Raw genomic sequence first — 20622 nt, 5'->3', positions numbered from 1 at the left:
TTTATCCTGCTAATCCCCCTGACGCTAAGGAGCAATTTAACATGGTCAGTCAACCTAACCTGTACATCTTTGGACTGTGGGAGGAAACTGGAGCACCCGGAGGAAACCCCCACAGACACGGGGAGAACGTGCAAACTCCACCAGACAGTCACTCAAGGCCGGAATTGAACCCGGGTCCCTTGTGCTATGAGGCAACAGTGCTAACCAATGTGCCACCATGGCATAGAAGGAGGCTCTTTGGCCCAATGTGTCAAAGGTATAAAACATGTTATCTAGCCAAATCTCACTTTCTAGGTGTTTTTAAATGCAATGAGGATTTACCATCACACCCCTCTGGGTGAAAATATTTTTCTTCAACCCTAATACTTGTAATTACTTTAATTTTGTGAAGATGAGTGGGTTCCTCCTGTCCACCCCATCTGGAGGTTCTCCATAATTTTAAAGAACTTGGTTAAATCTCCCAACTGTCTCTGTTTCAAAGAAAACAGCCAGTCCTGATCCAATCTGCCTCCATAGCTAAAATTTTCCATTCCCACACCATCCTTATTATTCAACTCTGAACCTTCTCTCATACTATCATTCTCTTCCTCTAATGCAAGGCCCGAGGCTTGAACTACCACAGCTCATAAAGAAAATTATCCCATATCTTTTTTTCAGCCACCTTATCGTCCTGCCCAGCTATGTTCATGGCTCTGTGGACAGGCATTCCAGAGTGCCTCAGTTCTTCTACACATAGAACCGTCTGTCATCGAGGAGTGTGAGGGGACATTCAGATAGGTTACCGAAAGCTTAATCATAGAAAAGCTACAGCACAGAAGGGGGCCGTTCAGTCCATCTTGTCCACGCCAGCTTGAATACACTCAGGTGGCAGCATGGTGGCACAGTGGTTAGCACTGCTGCCTCACAGCGCCAGGGACCCAGGTTCAATTCCGGCTTAGGGTCACTGTTTGTGTGGAGTTTGCACATTCTCCATGTCTGCGTGTTTCCTCCGGGTGCTCCAGTTTCCTCCCAAAGTCTAAAGATGTGTGGGTTAGGTTGATTCACCATGCTAAATTGACCCTAGTATCAACGGGATTCGCAGGGTAAATATGTGGGATTACGAGAATGGGGCCTGGGTGGAATTATGATTGGTGCAGACTCGATTGGCCAACTAACCTCCTTTCTAATCCCACTTCCTGCACCAGCCCATAGTCCTGTAGTTTACAGCACTTACGATGCAGCTCCAGATACTTTTTAAAAGAGTTTAGGTTCTCTGCCTCCACCACCAACCCGGGCAGCTAATTCCACTCACCCACCACCCTCTGCCTAAAGAAGTTCTTCCTCATGTCATTTAGGAATCCCACCATATTGTACATTCCCTTGCTTTTTTTTGTCTTCCCCAAATCCATGATCTCTCAGTTTAAATTCCAGTTGCCACTTATCTGCCCATCTGACCAATCCACGTATATCTGCTTGCAGTCTACAGCTTTCTTACTATTCAGCCACTGGGCCACTTCTTGTAACATTTACAATTCCTGGATTTCCCCCTCCAGTTATGTCTAAATCATTGATATCACAAAAACCAAACCCAAGCAATGTATCACAAAACCCTGTCGAACTCCCACTGGAAGCAGCTTTACAGTCACGGAAACATCCATTGGCCATTACCATTGTCTTCCTGCCACTGAAAAACCTGCAACTTTCCCCTGGATCCCACAAGCTTTTACTTTTCTGATCATTCTGCCCCTTCAAAAGCTTTGCAAAAATCTATTTCGACTACTTCATTAGGCAGTACTGCTGAAGATGTGCCCCTGAACTTGCCGCACCCAAAGCCAAGCTGTTCCAGTGCAGCTCCAACACTGGCATCTACCGGCAATGTGGAAAATTGCCCAGGTATGACCTGTACACAAGAAACAGGGCAAATCCAACTGGCCAACTAGCGTCCTGTCAGTCTAGTCTCCATCATCAGTAAAGTGATGGAAGGGGTTGTCAACAGCACTATCAAGCGGCACTTACTCAGCAATAACCTGCTCACTGATGCTGAGATTGGGTCCTGCCAGGGTCACTCAGCTCCTGACCTCATTATAGCCTTGGTTCTAACATGGTGAGAGTGAGGTGAGAGTGACAGCCCTTGACATCAAAGTAGCATTCGATCGATTATAGCATCAAGGAGCCCGAGCAAAACTGGAATCAGTGGGAATCAGGGAGAAAACCTTCTGTTAGTTGGAGTCATACCTGGAGGGAAGTTGATTGTGTTTGTTGGAGATCAATCATCTCAGTTCCAGGACATCATTGCAGGAGTTCCGCCGGGTAGTGTCTGAGACCCAAACGTCTTCAACTGCTTCATCAATAAACTTCTTTCCGTCATAAGATCAGAAGTAAGGATGTTGGCTGTTGGCTGATGACTGCACAATATTCAGCACCATTCATGACAGCTCCAATACTGGAGCAGTCCATATCCAAATGTAGCAAGCCCTGGATGACATCCATGCTTGAGCTATTGAGGAGCAAGTAACATCCATGCCACACAGGTGGCAAGCTATAAACATCTGTAATTGTTAGAGAGGATCTAACAATTGCCCCTTGACATTCAATAATTGCTGAATCCCTCCCTATTAACATCCTGGGTGTTACCATTGACCAGAAACTGAACTGGACTAGCCATATAAATAATGTGACTACCAAAGCAGGTCTAAGGTTAGTAACTCTGTGGTGAATAACTCATCTCCCAGAGCTGTCCACCATCTACAAGATATAAGTCAGGAGTGTGATGAGATGCACTCTATTTGTCTGGATGAGTGCAACTCCAACAACACTAAGAAGCTTGACACCACCCAGAAAAAAACAGTCCGTTTGACTGCTATCCCTCACCACTACTGAATGGCAGCCATGCGTACCATCTACAGGATGTACTGCAGGAACTCACCAACGTTTCTTAGGCAGCACCTTCCAAACCCATGGTCACTAACATCTAGAATGACAAGAGCAGCAGTTACCGGGGAACACCTGGATGTTCCCTTCCAAATCATTCACCATGCTGACTACTAAATATATCGCTGTTTCTTCACTGTTGCTGGGTCAGAATCCTGGAATTTCATTCCTAACAGCGCTGTGGGTGTACCTACACCACAGGGACTTCAGCAGTTCAACAAGTTAGCTCTCACCCTCACCAACTTCGAGCAATAAATGCTGCTCTATCCAGCAACACTCACATCATAAGAACATAAGAACATAAGAAATAGGAGCAGGAGTAGGCCATCTAGCCCTTCGAGCCTGCCCCGCCATTCAATAAGATCATGGCTGATCTGTTGTGGCTCAGTTCCACTTTCCCGCCCTCTCCCCATAACCCTTAATCCCCTCGCTTATCAAGAACCCATCAACCCGCTTCTTAAAAATATTTAGCGAGGCAGCCTCCACCACTTCAACGGGCAGAGAATTCCAGAGGTTCACCACCCCATCCTGCAAATTAATTTTAAAAAAACTTCAAAAACACTTCCCCCTTCAAAATTCTTTGTTACTTAGTCAAAGAAAATTATGTTAGCCATGAAGGATGTTTAATGAACAAAACCTTGCTAACAGTCTCTGATTAGTCCATGGCTTTCCAAATAATGATTTATTCTGTTCCTCAGAATTTTTTTCCATCAATTTGTCCACCACCACAGTTAGGCTGACAGACCTGTAATCCCTTTCTCTCTTTTTAAACACCACTACAACACTTGGAGTCTTCTAGTTCCATCCCTGTAGTGAGAAAGGATTGTTATTTGATGGTTAGAGGCCCTACGATTTCCTCCCACACTTCTCTTGACATTTTGGGGTACATTTTGCCTGGGTCTAGCAAAGCATCTACTCTCAAAAGTATATTTCCTCCCTCACTATGGCCAAAATCTTCCGTCCACATCGCAGTTGGCGTTTTCCAGTGCTGCTGAAAGTGAATGGAGTTTTGGCGAGAATGCTAAATTCTCCATTGTCATTCGCTATGGATCCCATCATGGACAAGACTGGACAATCGCACCCTATGTTTGTTCCATCCAATATTTTTTCACAGAGAGAAAGAACCATAGTTTTCTTCCAGCAGCAACTCTTGTTATTTTAAAATGAAACTGAAACAGAATTTTTTTCTCTGCAAGCTTGGCTCCACCCATTAACCACATGATTCTTTATACCCAGTATGAAACTCCAAGAGAGCCTAAATAAACAAAAGGTCCATTAATTCTACAAAGTAACTCATTCCTAGCTAAAATCAGTCATTGGGCTTCATTATTCGCATCTACTGCATTTTTACCAGACAAATCGATTCTTGTAACATAGCATTGCCTCTTTAAGCAGCCCCACCTTAAGCATAAAATGCAGCAAGAAGTAGCACAATATCATCACAGACTCCTCTGTGTCTGGTCCTTGAATTTCTCCCACTGAATTAAACTTAACATGAGTGACTGTAGTCATATGAGCATAAGAACCAGGAGCAGGCATAGGCCATCTGGCCCCTCAAGCCTGCTCCACCATTCAATAAGATCATGGCTGATCTTTTCGTGGACTCAGTTCCACTTACCCACCTGCTCACCATAATCCTTAATTCCTTTGCTGTTCAAAAATGTATCTATCCTTGCCTTAAAAACATTCATTGAGGTAACCTCAACTGCTCCACTGGGCAGGAAGTTCTGCAGATTCACAATCATTTGTGTGAAGAAGTACCTCCTCAACTCAGTCCTAGATCTGCGCCCTCTTATTTTGAAGCTGTGCCTCCAGTTCTATTTCACCCACCAGTGGAAACAACCTCCCTGATTCTATCTTGTCTATTCCCTTCATTATCTTATAAGATCCCCCCTCATTCTTCTAAAGTCCAATTCAGCTGAGTCATGTGTCTGCCTAGTAGAAGGGCCTTTCCTCAACTTAAAACCTTTACTTCTGATTGAACTTTATCCTTTTCCATTACTACATTAAATCCAGTGGAACAATGGTCACTAGCACAAAAATATTCCCCAACTGACACCTTTCCTTTGCAAGTTCCTAAAATGTAAAGGAGGAAACTCAAATGCCAGTCCTCTTCCTTTCTCCCCACTTCCTCCTGTGTCCTGTGATGCACAGACATTATGTGTCCTGTGATGCAGAGATGTGTATTTGTTGAGGTTAGGTCTCGACAGCAACAAGCCAGTCAGGCAGTTCTAGAAATACACGCCAGCTCTGCTGGGATTTATGTAAAGACTATTCCAAATGAACTGGCTATCTTGCTGATGTGACTTTCTGTGAGGTGGTGTTTAATGTAGAAGAGTGTGGTGCTGTTACGTATGACCTGTTGTTTTTCACCAGGTATGTTTGACATCTCTTTCTTAGGTCAAGTTCTCCACTGGTCCGAGAAGTACCCAAACGCACTGGAAACAAACTGTCTTTCTCCTAGAACAACCAATCCCAGTCAAAAAAGGTAATTGATTAGTCCAACATGTACCCATGCACAGAGATGAGGCATTCATGAGGGATGTGGCTTTGGGGATAGCTGATTTTCACTTGTGCAATATTGGATAACTTCAGAACACAACCTAACACTGTCTACCTTCTAGAATCATAGAATCTAAACAGTGAAGAAGGAGGCCATTTCGTTCATCGAGTCTGCACCGACAACAATTCCACCCAAACCCTATCCCCATCACCCCCACATATTTACCCTGCTAGTCCCCCTGACACTGAGGGGCAATTTAGCATGGGCAATCCATCTAACCCGCACATCTTTGGACTGTGGGAGGAAACCGGAGCACCTGGAGAAAACCCATGCAGCCAAATCTTTTTCTCTCTATTAATTGTTGTGAATTTCTTTTTGAACGTGGGCTTTATGAGAATTTAATGAGTAGGATCGCGCACACAGTTGATATGGTTCATGAATGGCAGCAACAGGAATAATGGCAAACAGAATTATAAGCCATGACCATCCAATGTGTATTCAAAGATTAACCTGGGTCTCTGCCAGTGGAAAGATTTAGTCAGCTGCCTTCCACTTTGGGTTCTACCTTGAAGATATTTGTACTGCATGATATGAATTAACTGGACAGATGCTAGCAGAGCACATTGCCTCTGGTTAATACTCTTAAGTTGAAGGGCACTGTTCCTTTCAACCCCATCAAGTGCCATTAAAAACAAACTGTGACAGAAGTCTGACGAGTTCCATCTGTTAAAATCAAGGTTACTGAAAATGAATATACTCCAAGATCACTCCAAACATAATTCACAATACTCCTTGTTACATTTTCTGTGCCACCTTTGATGTTTCTGCTGACAGATAAAATGATATTATGTGTCATCTTTGCAAGTCAAATTATACTCGCTCTTTAGTAGAAAAGATAAACAAATCTGTTATATTATTGTCGGCATTATTGGGTGGTGCAGTGGCACAGTGGTTAGCACTGCTGCCTCATCGCGCCAGGGATCCAAGGTTCAATGCCCAGCTTGGGTCATTGTGCGTGCACAGTTTGCACGTTCTCCCTGTGTCTGCGTGGGTTCCCTCCGGGTGCTTCGGTTTCCTCCCACAGTCCGAAAGACGTGCTAGTTCGGTGCTTTGGCCGTGCTAAATTCTCCCTCAGTGTTATCCGGACAGGCACCTGAGTGTGGCGACTTGGGGATTTTCACAGTAACTTCATTGCAGTTTTAATGTAAGCCTGCTTGTGACGAATAAATTAAAAAAAAATAGAAAATCTATTGTATAAAATGTATGAGGGAATCCATTCAATCCCCCCTATTTCACGGCTTTGTTCAATAAGGTGACATTAAATTTGTCAATAGGGAGCTTGAACTTTTGGCTACAACTGTGGGAGGTGTTTTTCCGTCCCGTCTGCCATGGGAATTGTAGCTGGTGGAGTGCAGACCATGCAAAGGTCCATTGACCTTGGGCAGGATTTTCCAGTTTGGGGGCGAGCGCAACTGGAAGACCCTGCTTTTATTTCTGCCCCATTCCCCCCTTCTCATTCAGATGCTTATCGATTGCTTGTCTGTGTCAGTCACCCCCATCATTCTCTTCCGTCATCAGGCCAATTCATCGCCAGGCCTGGAGAATGGCAGTGAAGACCTGCTGCTCAGTGTAAATAATCTACTGTTTTGACCAAAGAAACCATCAATGTGCGGCCAACCAGTGACCATCTTCTCAGGAACAATTTCATCCGTTTTGGGATTCATTTCTGGAAAGACTTTGCAGTTAAGACACGTGCCAAATTTGGTCATTTATGCAAAGTGCAAGTTTTATTTGTGCCAAGACCAGTCCTCAATGCGTGACAGATACAAGAAGGCCCTTTCCATGGCAGGGACCTGTAATGTTCTGTAACATGAGCAATCAACAGTTCAGTGCCACAGATAGCGGGCAGGATTTTCTGGCCATGCTCCCTCCAAAGGTCAACAGACCTGTGCACGGCCCACCCCCATCCACTACAGTTCCCGTGGCAGTTACGTGAACACTGCATTTTATTTGAAACACATTGGTTGGGATCACAAGTCTCCCAGGTCCTTTTTTTTCATGTAAAATAGTTATTTCCTTATGATTAGCGAGCCCGGGACAGTAGTGTCTCTCCCCGCCACCCCAGCCCCATACCCCCTCCCCCCATCCCCCTACATAAGAATATAAGAAATAGGAGCAGGAGTGGGCCATCTAGCCCCTCGAGCCTGCTCCGCCATTCAATAAGATCATGGCTGATCTAAAGTGGCTCAGTTCCACTTTCCCGCTTTCCCCCCGTAACCCTTAATTCCCTTGTCTATCAGAAACCTATCTACCCGTGACTTAAATATATTTAGCAAGGTAGCCTCCACTTCAATGGGCAGAGAATTCCAGAGATTCACCACCCTTTGAGAGAAGAAGTTCCTCCTCAACTCTGATCTAAACTGCACCCGCCCCCTTATCTTGAGGCTGGGTCCTCTAGTCACTGGGAGAGGTTCCATGAGCAGGGTTTACAATGCTCATCATCAATGTGACCAGTAGTTCTCACCCCACCAGTGCCGACATTGAAGCACCTCTAGGAGGTTGGGTGGCAGGGGGCTGCCACTTGGGCAAAAACCAGCCTGGCAGTCCCAGTCTGGCACCCTGGCATTGTCCACCAGGCAACCTTTCATTGCCTGTCAGGCAGTGCCAAGAGGGAGGGGGTCAGAGGGGGTGGCACCTACTGGTAGGTGGGGCTTGCTGGGGGGGGGGGGACAATCGGTGGTGGTGGGGGAACCACTGTGCACTCTACAATGGAAGAGGGTGGGAAGGGTCTATCAGGGCTAGCCATTTAGGGGATGTTGGTAATTGGGGCTGGCCAAGGAGTGGGGGATGGTAGAGGCTGGCCATGGGGGAACGCCCAAACAACAGGCAGGAAAATCTCCCGTTTTCCCACCTGTTGGGTACTTGGTTTTTCTGGTAGAATCCCAGCCACTGTCACAAGCCAGAAATGTGAATTAATAGAAGCACTGACAGTTTTGGATTTAACAAGTTTGACCAGGTTTCGCAATTGAAAGCAATTACGTTATTTAAACCGAGTTGGTTTGGCATCCGCACACTATCCTGACTTGGAACGATATCGCTGTTCCTTCACTGTCTCTTGGTTAAAACATGGAACTTTCTCCCTAACAGCACTGTGGGTGTACCTGCACCACGTGGACTATAAAGGCTCAAGCAGGCAGTTCATTGCTACCCTTTTGGGGGGTAATTAAGGAGGGCAACAAACCTGCTGGCCTTGCCAATGGCATCCACCTCCCACAAACAAATAATACCTCAAATAATTTCCTCCTGACATTTAAAAGTCAAATATTTGCAACACTGTGGTAAACACGTTGTTAATATTTTTGTTCTCAAAGAACAGAATTATTTGTTCACCTGTCATATTGCATCTGGTTTCTGGGGTGGCACAGTGGTTAGTACTCCTGCCTCACAGTGCCAAGGATCCGGGTTCAGTTCCAGCCTCAGGTGACTGTCTGTGTGGAATCTGCACCTTCTCCCCATGCCTGTGTGGGTTTCCTTTGGCTGCTCCGGGTTTCCCCCCACTGTCCAAAGATGTGTGGGTTGGGTGGATTGACCAAGCTCAGTTGCCCCTTAGCGTCAGAGGAATTAGCAGAGTGAATACATGGGGTTACAGGAATAGGGCCTGGGTGGGATTGTTGTCGGTGCAGGTTCGATGTGCTGAATGGCCTTCTGCACTGTTGGGACTCTTTGATTCTAGTAAACAGTGCACCATTTATTTGGTTCTGAAATATGGTACCGTATCATTTGAAAAGATGTTGTACTAAAAGCAACAAAACAAAATGTGGAATCAGCTCAGTTATAACACTGGAGATTCCCTTGTTTCCATGTGCCTATTTTCTAATCTGTTAAATTGCAGAGCATTCAATTCCAGATATCTAGTATACTGTATATATCCAGATATATATATATTACATACATAGAAACCCTACAGTGCAGAAAGAGGCCATTCGGCCCATTGAGTCTGCACCAACTACAATCCCACCCAGGCCCTACCCCCACATCCCCACATATTCCCCCACTAATCCCTCTAACCTACACATCTCAGGACACTAAGGGCAATTTTTAGCATGGTTAATCAACCTAACCTGCGCACCTTTGGATTGTGGGAGGAAACCGGAGCACCCGGAGGAAACCCATGCAGACACAAGGAGAATGTGCAAACTCCAAACAGACGGTGACCCGAGCCAGGAATCGAACCCAGGTTCCTGGTGCTGTGAAGCAGCAGTGCTAACCACTGTGCTGCCCCATACACATTGATACATGAATATTCAATTAGGGTTCGTTCGCAAGAAGCTAATAATGTGATCCTTTTCATATTCCTGTTGCTCTGGCATTTTTTATTGTAACTTTAACATTTTGTTAACACGTTATTTGCAAGATGCTGTCCCCTGATTTTGAAGCGCAGTTCCCATGATATGATTGTGGGGCTGGCTTTAAAATTGTACCCGTGTGCTGCAAGTATCCTTTTCCCGTCTCAAGCTCAGCTTTTATCTGAAATGTCTCTTGTGGCATTAGGCATTTAATTGAGATTTTACATCCTTCATTGGCTTTCTGCCTGCTCAGTGCCCTGGTTAAATCCCAGCTTGCAGCAAGATCCCAGTAGCCCTTGTTTAGTGATGCATAAGCAGTGTTTTCTGTAATACTATTTTTCACCCATTGATGCACCTTGCAGAGTATTTTTGCGTGGGGGTCTCTCAGCAGCCTGCTTCACTCTGGGAGAAAGAGAGACAGCCCTTGCTGTTTCCACTGCGTGTATTTTACAAACTGCTGCTGTGTGCGTGTGTGTTTTTTTTCCCATGAATTTCAATTCCCTGTTAATCTGCATGCAGCAATACAGTGTGCGTACAGACGAAAGTGTAAGATAAGAGTGGGGTGACGCAACTAAGCCCCAGCAAGACTCTGCACTCCTGCATACGGGAGCAGCAGCACTGCAAAAAAACATCATTCATGCTAGATCAAGATGACATTGACAAATTGCTCCACTCAGCCCTGATATTATGCAGGTCCTGTTAAATCCAGCTAGGAGGATACCTTCTGGAAATGTACTAGGCGGCCAGATCCAGGGAGCAGATGATGTTGCTTTGTAGCCGGCGTAGTAGTGTGTGATTGTATGTTATTCAGTATTTTTCCATTAATTTGGGTTGAATGATGGAGTTTTGCGGAAGATAAATGTGCTTTCTTCTCCTGCTCCGACAACCCTACTGTCATGTTCTGAAAGTGGGAATTTAGATTTTAATTACACGCATTTATATAAGAACATAAGAACATAAGAAATAGGAGCAGGAGTAGGCCATCTAGCCCTTCGAGCCTGCCCCGCCATTCAATAAGATCATGGCTGATCTGTCGTGGCTCAGTTCCACTTTCCCGCCCTCTCCCCATAACCCTTAATCCCTTCTCTTATCAAAAACCCATCAACCCGCTTCTTAAAAATATTTAGCGAGGCAGCCTCCACCACTTCAACGGGCAGAGAATTCCAGAGATTCACCACCCTTTGAGTGAAGAAGTTCCTCCTCAACTCCGTTCTAAACCGCCTCCCCTTTATCTTGAGGCTGTGCCCCCTAGTCCTACTGTCTTTTTTGAGCGGGAAGAGTCTCTCCACCTCTATCCTATCCATCCCATTCATCATCTTATACGTCTCAATGAGATCTCCCCTCATTCTTCTAAACTCTAACGAGTACAAGCCTAGTTTATTCAGCCTCTCCTCATAGCTCAATCCCCTCAACTCCGGTATCAGCCTAGTAAACCTCCTCTGCACTCCCTCCAGGGCCAAAATATCCTTGCGCAGGTGCGGCGCCCAAAACTGCACACAGTACTCCAGCTGCGGCCTCACCAATGCCCTATACAGCTGCAGCAAGACCTCCCTACTTTTATATTCAATCCCCAATTATCGTATTTATCGTACTTTAATGCTTTTCGCTTGAATTTCAACTTTGACACAAGTTATGATTTCTCCCGTCAATCAACCACTCCCCCCACCCCTCCACACACACACACACATACACTCATGCACACACCTACTCACACACACACACACACACACACACACACACACATACATACTCACATACGGACACACACACACAAACACAAGCTCACAGGCACACACACATGCTCACACACATACATACGCACACTGACACACGTGCTCACACACACACACACATACACACACACATCCTGTACATTATTTGCACACACACACACAAACGCTCTCACACATACACACACACACACTCACACTCATGCCCACACTCATACACATGTTCACACACATGCTCGCACACACACACATGCTCTCTCACACACACACGCACTCACACATGCTCACACACACGTTCAAACAGGCTGAACATTATTTGTAATTTCACATTGTCCTTCACATGTCATTGCAGGAATCACTGACACGTGTTTGACAAACTCGCTTTTTTTTAGGCTTGATGGACTGACTAGTCACATGAGGTTTGATGTGCTTGAAAAGGATTTTGATGATTGCTGACTTGCAGTCGGTCAGGAGCTTTGATGATCCATATCAATCCAATATGAATGCAGTGATTCTCATGCGTCACTGCGAAGCATATCTTTTCAGCTTTTCACTGCAGTAAAATTGACGCTGTGAATCTGCTCAAGTCAGGATTATCCCCAGATCTAGGCTGCAGCGAATGGGATTTGCAGGATATCTGTGGCCATCCTGCTGACCGTTTCATTCACTTGATAGGTCGCTGTAACATTTTTTTGAGTCTGTCCCTGCTCCTGGAATCAAATGGAGGTTTACTGGGTTAAATGAGGAGAACTATTCAGCTGAATGGTTGTGCTCACATGACACCATTCATCACAGGAGTATGGTTCCACTGTAGCACAGCTATAAGCAGTAGGAATTGATCTGACTCACTTACCTACATAGAGTGAAATAGATTTTCGTTTATTCATTCATGGAACATGAGTGTTGCTGGCTGGCCAGCACTTATTGCCCATCCCTAGTTACCCGAGGGCAGTTGAGAATCAACCACATTGCTGTGACTCTGGAGTCACATGTCAGCCAGACCAGGTAAAGGACATTAGTGAACCAGATGGGTTTTTCCAACAATCGACAATGGTTTCATGGTCATCAGGAGATTCTTAATTCCAGATTTTTTTTATTGAATTCAAATTCTACTATCTGGCATGGCAGGATTCGAACTTGGGGCCCCCAGAGCATTAGCTGAGTTTCTGGATTTATAGTCTAGCGACAATGCCACTGGGCCATCACTTCCCCTAATGCCCCCAGATTTCACTGGAGATAAGCTACGCACAATTTTGGTACCTTCAAAGTGGAATCGTTTGATGCCATTATAATTATTTGGAGTTAGACTTGACAAACCCACATGGTCCCTGTAGGCCCCCAGGTGGCACGGTGTCACAATGGTTAGCATTACTGCCTCACAGAACCAGGGACCTTGGGTTAATTCCCAGCTTGAATCAATGCAGAGTCTGCACATTCTCCCCATGTCTGCTTGAGTTTCCTCTGGGCTTCCAATTTCCTGTCACATTCTGAAAGACGTGCTGGATAGGTGCATTGGCCATGCTAAATTCTCCCCCAGTGTACCTGAACAGGCACCGGAGTGTGACGACTAGGAGATTCTCACAGTAACTTCATTGTAGTGTTAATGTAAGCCTACTTGTGACACTAATAAATAATTATACTTTAACAAAGATCTTTGCTATCTCTCTTTCCTGAATAAACTATGATCCGGTCCCCTGTTCTAATATCTTCATGTCAGATGTTGTTTGATAATGCTCCTGAAAAGTGTCTTGGAACATCTTACCACATTAAAGGCACCATATAAATGCAAGTTGTTGTTGCTGGGCCATCTCAATTCTGCTCGGTTTCTATTCTTTCGAAAATTCACCAGCAAATTCCGGGGAATGTAGGTAGTAAGGGTCTCTTATCTGCCTTCTGCATCACAATCACCACTGGTAGGCATGTATAGGGGTGGCACGGTGGCACAGTGGTTAGCACTGCTGCCTCACAGTGCCAGGGAGCCGGGTTCGATTCCGGCCTCGGTTCACTGTCTGTATAAAGTTTGCACATTCTCCCTATGTCTGCATGGATTTGCTGTGGGTGCTCTGGTTTTCTCCCACAGTCCAAAGATGTGTGGGTTAGATGGTCATGCTAAATTGACGCTAGTGTCAGGACACAACCTCAGGTTAAAGGGGTGCTCCTTTAAAACAGAGATGAGGAGGAATTTCTTCAGCCAGAGAGTGGTGAATCTGTGGAACTCTTTACTGCGGAAAGCTGTGGAGGCCAGGTCATTGAGCGTCTTTAAGTCAGAGATAGAAAGGTTCTTGATGAATAAGGAGGTCAGGGATTATGGGGAAAAGGCAGGAGAATGGAGATGAGAAAAATATCGGCCGTAATCGAATGTTGGAGCAGACTCGATGGTCTGAGTGGCCTAATTCTGCTCCTATGTCTTATGGTCTAATGGGTTACAGGAATAGAGCCTGGGTAGGATTGTGGTCGGTGCAAACCTGATGGGCCAAATGGCCGCCTCCTGTACTGTAATGATTCTATGAGGGCATTCGTTAGCTACCCAAGAATCCATCAGATATGCCAACATGAGGACTTCACCCAGTACAAACCAAATGAGTAATCAGTTCAAGAAAGATTGTTATAATTATGAAGTTTATAAAATTATGATGTTTTGGGACAGTGTCTTTAACTTAGGTAAATTGAAGGAGGATATGTGACCTGTTCTTTCTGCCCGTCAGCAAGCCTGGGTGGCTTGATTGTTATCTGTTGAAGGACAACCAGACTGTTTTATTGGGAAGACGTTGGAAGTTGGTTATCCTTGGAGACAATAGTAGCAGCTTGTGTGCTGTCAATGGATTGACTATGAGTCCCCAAAGTCCCAGAAAAGTGTTGGAGAATGCCAGGTTTTAAACAATTGAGCTTTAAACTTCCCATTTAATGCCAAGGTTAAAGAGTATAGATAATCTCAAGTATAGGTAATCAGCAGTTCAACTTGAATACGAGGCCCATGTGATTCATGTTGCCATGCAAATTGAGTTCAGGAGAGGAAATGTTTCTAGATGTCCCTGAAAATTCACGGACAAAGTTCGTCTACCAGCATTCAAGAGAAAGAGAGAGCAGCAAGATGCTGCAGTTCACCATGCAGGAATGCAAGGTGAGAGCTTAAGTCAGTATTGCAAATACCAAATATATGGCGAGTTAAAATAAGGCTCCAAGATTTACCTAACTTTAGCTAGAAGGAGAAGTCTCCAGGAAAAGTTGTACCATGAAAGACAGTTTTAGAGTTAAAAGTTTCCAGGCTGGGAAAGGAAACGATCATAAGTAAACCCTCAGGGGTAGAATGATTTTGGGCTGATTCTGGGCGAATTTAATATCTTCTCAAAAGACAGCACAGTGGATTTGGTTGTGTTAAAAGCTGTATTCTGTAGTTTAAAGTATAAGTTGCATGGATATTTGCCAGAATTCTACTACCACCCCTCTCACCTGCCATGGGAAGCGGAGTGTGCAAAGGGTGGACACTAGGAAGGTCCGTTGACCTCGAGCAGGATTTTCCAATCTCAGCCCGAGTGAAGACTGCAAAATCCCACCCACTGTGTTTGGTCAGTAATGCTTTTGGTCTGTTTGTTATAGTAAATGTCATACTGTAGGTGGCACAATGGTCAGCACTGTAGCCTTACAGCACCAGGGACCCGGTTCGATTCCAGCCTTGGGCGACTGTGAGGAATTTGCACATTCTCCCAGTGTCTGCATGGGTTTCCTCCAGGTGCTCTGGTTTCCTCCCACAATCCAAAGATGTGTCGGTTAGGTTGACTGGTTATGGTAAATTGCCTCTTAGTCTCCCATGATGTGTAGGTTAAATGGATTAGGCATGGGGTAGGATGGGGTGGTGGGCCTGGGTAAGATACTGTCTGTTCCTTTATAGTTTGAAAGTGAGACATCCGGTTTTAGCCCAGAATGATGCAGTATCTCAAGCGAGCATAAAAAACACAGCGAGATCTCATGACTGATTTGCTCCAACCACAACCAAGTCTAATGCATTAGGCTCTTTCTTGCTCAAATGGGAGCTTTGATTTAATGTATTGTGATACTGTCAACATCCAACATGGCCTGGTATAACGCAAATATGTTTTAAGTGAAGTAAGGTATTTTCAACTAATTTCCTTGTGGGTGTAAATCCACAGCATATAATTACTCAAATCGGGGATTAGTTTGGTAGATTTTCAGAGAATCCAGGTGCATTAAATCAGAAATTCAGATTAGTCCAATAGAAAAGCATCTGAAGTTGCTGTCTAAAAGTGAGGCCGTGGTATCGTGGTATTGTGGCTAGACTAGTAATCCAGAGACCCAGGGTAATGCTCTGGGGACCTGGGTTCAAATCCCACCATGGTGAAATTTGAATTCAATAAAAATCTGGAATTAAAAGGCTAATGACGACCATGAAACCAATGACTCTTAAAATGTCCTCAGGGACTGTCAAAAAATGCTGGCCCAGCCAGTGACGCCCACGTCACATGAATGAATACAAATAAAGAACATCGCTGATGCAATGTAGATGAAGTTTAACGATGCACATAATTTTTACTTTACCAAAGACTTGCAAGACTTTGATTTGATTTGATTTATTATTGTCACATGTATTAGTATGCAGTGAAAAGTATTGCTTCTTACACACTATACAGACAAAGCATAAAGCTTATAGAGTAAGGAAGGAGAGAGTGCAAAATGTAGTGTTCCAGTCATAGCTAAGGTGAAGAGAAAGATCAACTTAATGCGAGGTAGGTCCATTCAAAAGCCTGATGGCAGCAGGAAAGAAGCTGATCACTGATCACAGTGACCACAGATCACTGTGGCTATCTTTACTACAGAAAGAAAACATTGGAAGTTTCAATGTCATTGATGATAAATCCCAACAATTCTGACCCTAGTCCTGATCCCCTGGAATAAAGGAGCTATCACAGTGCTGGAACAGTAAAAGAAAGCAATCTCTGAGGTACAATGACCTTGCGTATTTGCCCTTGATTCAACAGGAAAAGAAATTATTAAGTAGCTTAAAGAGAGTAACCTACTCCACAGCAATCATGCTTGTTGTAAGAATAGGTCAGATAATTGATTCAGTACAACCTTTGGTTTTATTTTATTGAATAAACTAGTTTGAACAAAACATAATAAATACTGTTATTTATTCCTCGGTGGTACTATATTTACTGATAAATTTCAAATATCAAAGCAAAGTAATCACTTTAACTATTTAGCTTTTTAATTTTTTATTTCGAGTCAGCAGGCAATTTTTCAATAGCTACCTTTTGCTTGTAATCGTAGAATTCTTACAGCGCAGAAGAAGACCATTTGGCCCATCGAGTCTGCACTGACCACAATCACACCCAGGTCCTATCCCCACATATTTACCCCGACACTAGGGACAATTTATCATGGCCAATCAACTTAAACCAACATCTCTGGGCTGAAGGAGGAAACCGGAGCAGTTGGAGGAAACTCACACAGACACGGGGAGAATGTGCAAACTCCACACAGACAGTGACCCAAGGCTGGAATTGAACCTGGGTTTCTGGCGCTGTGAGGCAGCAGTGCTAACCACTATGCTACTGTGCTGCTCTTTATCAAGTGGATCAGCCTAAAATTTTCCATGTGAACCTATATTTATGTAGAACTGCATCCAAACAGGCTGATATTAATGAGGGTACCTAATGTAGCAAAATGATCTGTTGTCTACTTTGTTTGGTTGGCACTTGGCCCTTGATTGAAGACTGGAGGATGATACAGGCCAAACAAAACATCTGGCCAGCAAGCATTGACCCTCTTAGCTGATCTGTATCCAAAATGAAATGAGCTCAAGCACACTTGCGAATGTGTTACTGAACACCTCATTTATTTAGAATAAATATAATGTACTGACAGTTTCACTCTTTTGAATGAAACTGCAGAACCAGTCATGAATTCAACTGGGAAGAGTTCATATGCAATTTCTGTGAATTCACAGCTCTCCATTCATTGCTTTTTGACGCTCATGAGTTTCTGTAGGCTAGTGCTGGAGGGGATTCTGCATGTATTGATACAGTTCCAAGGACCCCTGACCTATCCCAAGCTACCCCAACCTCTGACTACCCCCCACCCCTGACTATACCCCTGTACCACCTGGCTACTACCCCACCTCCAGTCCCTCTTCACCCCTCAAGCCCAAAGGTGTGCAGGTTAGGTTGATTGGCCAGGCTAAATTGACCTTAGTTTCAGGTGGTTAGTAGGGTAAATAAGTAGGATTACGGGGATTGTGGTCAGTGCAGACTCAATGGGCCAAATGGCCTCCTCCTGCACTGTAGGGATTCTATGATTTTATGACCCATCCACCTCCTTTTCAAGAGGCAATGTTAGTTGCCTTTCTTTATTCATTCATGGGCATTGCTGGCTGTGCCAGCATTTATTGCCCATCCCTAATTGCCCTTGATCTGAATGTCTTGCGAGGCAGTGTCAGAGGGCAGTTGAGAGTCAAACAATTGTTGTGGATCTGGAGTTACACATAGACCAGACCAGGTAAGGATGGCAGATTTCCTTCCCTAACAGGCATCAGGGAACCAGATGGGCTTTTTGCAACAAACGACACTGGTTTCAATGCATTTCATTTGGCATGTAATTCCAGATTTGTTGTTCTTAATTTAACTCAAATTTCACCATCTGCTGTGGTGGGATTCAAGCCTGAATGTCCAGGACATTACAGATGCTGCCAGACCTGCTGAAATTTTCCAGCACTTTCTCTTTTGCCCAGAGCATTAGCCTGGGTCTCTGGGCTGTGACTCCAGTGACAATACCACCACCTCCCCTGAAGTACCATAATTAGCAGGAAAAGTTTGCTTTTCGTTTACTTACATAGCAATAGATGCAAAATGCCCAGTATACAATAACTACAGAACCTGTAGTATAGAGAATTCCTGGTGTTGCATTATCACTCACTTCTGAGACTGTGGCCCTGATTGTACCAACACAGTCACCCAAGGCTCATAAGATCGCACCCGAGGCCAATGGGGAATGCTGCTCTGTGAGCCTCACTCACCCTGATTTCGGGGTAACCGTGCTGGTGAACTCAGGGCCGGTGTGTTCAAGATTGAATGTAAAAAATCTAGGCAGACACTCCAGTGCAGTACTGAGGAAGTGCTGCCCTATCAAAGGTACTGTTTTTCACATGGACATTTAAAAAAAAATCTAATGGCACTGTTTTCGAAGAAGAGCGAGGGAGTTATCCCTAGTGCCCCTGACTAATATTTAATCTCTCAACCATCATCACAAAAACAGGTGACCTGGTCATGATCAAACTGCCGCTTGTGGGTCATTGCTGTGCGCAAATTGGCTGCCGTTCCTATGTTTTAACGTTGACTGCATTTCAGAACAAATTAATTGGCTGCAAAGCACTTTGAGACTTCCGGTGCTCATGAAGGGTGCCATAGAAGTGCAAGTCTTGCTTTCGTTCCGACACCATCCATCCGACACTAATGGGACGAGTTTCCACATCCCTGAAACTCGTGTCAGGCCCACAGGCCCCCTGCGTGGAATCATGTGGAATTAGACTTGGGAATTTCCTCTCCTTTTTTAACAAAATATTAATATTTTTGCACTCCTGCTATTAATATGTTTCACAATTCCATAATCCTTTTTTTAACCAAAATAATACTGCACGTGGAATTAGACTTGGGAATTTCCCTTTGCTGAACTTGGACCGATGAGCGTAATCTGTGTCTGGATATCACTCAAAGGAGCTTTTTTATTGCATAACTATTATTTTAACTCAATGGAGTCGTGCAAATTGTTGAATATATCATGCTTGCGGTAGTAGCAGCCTTGCCTCTGAGTTAGATGCATTCAAACTTGAGACCATAATCTAGGCTGACACTTCTGTGTAGTTCAGAGTGCCTGCTGCCCTGTGAAACACGCTGAGTATCAGATGGGCATCAAACCCAAGGCTCCGACTGCCCTCTGACTTGACTGTAAGAGATTCCAGGGCACGATTCAAAAAAGAGCAAAGCCTTCTTTCTGGTGTTCTGACCAATAATTATCCTTCAGTCAACACTAAACAGATTAACTGGCTATTATTGCCTTCTTCTTTTGGGATCTTGCCATGTACAAATTGGCTGCCACATTTCATACATGGCAGCAGTGACTAAACTTCAGACTTAATTGGCTGTAAAGCACTTGGGGCACCATTGGCTTCTGAAGGTTCCCCCGTCTTTATCTGTTTTTTTTTAATTCAGTACAGCAAGTACTTTTTCCAGTTATACTTTCACTTTCTGATTCCTTTTTTCTCAATTATCGCAATTACCTTTTAGAAGGATTTATGTAATTCTACTTTTCCAAAATTCAGAGAATTGCACATCCAATGCACAGGGTGGCACAGTGGTTAGTACTGCTACCTCACAGAGCCAGGGACCTGGGTTCAATTCCAGCCTTGGGTGACTCTCTGTGGAATTTGCACAGTCTTCCCGTATCTGTGTGGGTTTCCTCCGGGTGCTCCACAGAATCAGACAGTGCAAAAGAGGCCCTTTGGCCCATCGAGTCTGCACTGACACATTAAAAACACCTGAACTCTTACCTAAACCCATCTACCAGCACTTGACCCATAGCCCTGAATGTTAAGATGTGCCAAATGCTCATCCAGATACTTTTTAAAGGATGTGAGGCATCCTGCCTCACTGGTAGCGCTTTCCAGACCACCACCACCCACTGGGTAAAAATAAATTTCCTCATATCCCCCTTAAATCTCCTGCTCCTCACCTTGATCCTGTGTCCCCTCATGACTGACCCTTCAACGAGGGGGAACAGCTTCCCTGTCCTCCCACAGGCCAAAGATGTGCAGGTTTGTTGGTTTGGCCAGGATAAATTGCTCTGTGGTTTCTCAAGATGCGTAGGTTAGGGGAATTAGCAGGGTAAGTATGTGGGGGTCACAGGGATAGGGCCTGGATGGGATGCTCTGTCAGAGAATCAGTACAGACTTGATGGGCCGAAAGGCTTCCTTCTGCGCAGTAGGATTCTATGAATCTTCTTAATAACAATCAAGTGCTGCAGTTGCTGATGAAGGAAGTTACAGTATTGTTTTGGTAAAAAAGGATTATGGAATTGTGAAACATATTAATAGCAGGAGTGCAAAAATCAAAAATATTAGTAT

General features: G+C 44.5%; 1 protein-coding gene across 2 annotated transcripts in view; it reads left to right on the top strand.

Annotated features, from left to right (window-relative positions):
• The window catches only part of prmt3 (protein arginine methyltransferase 3), a 206019-nt gene that overhangs the window by 158961 nt on the left and 26436 nt on the right, over positions 1-20622 (top strand). For both annotated transcript variants that reach the window (XM_080191539.1, XM_080191538.1), the window contains one exon: positions 5311-5398. In XM_080191539.1, the coding sequence (XP_080047665.1) occupies positions 5311-5398 (88 nt within the window). The remainder of the gene's footprint in view (positions 1-5310; positions 5399-20622) is intronic.

Source organism: Carcharhinus amblyrhynchos, chromosome 6 (assembly GCF_965287045.1).
Source record: "Carcharhinus amblyrhynchos chromosome 6, sCarAmb.v2.hapA, whole genome shotgun sequence".
In the NCBI taxonomy this organism is placed as follows: domain Eukaryota; kingdom Metazoa; phylum Chordata; class Chondrichthyes; order Carcharhiniformes; family Carcharhinidae; genus Carcharhinus; species Carcharhinus amblyrhynchos.
This window is presented reverse-complemented; position numbering and strand designations above follow the sequence as displayed.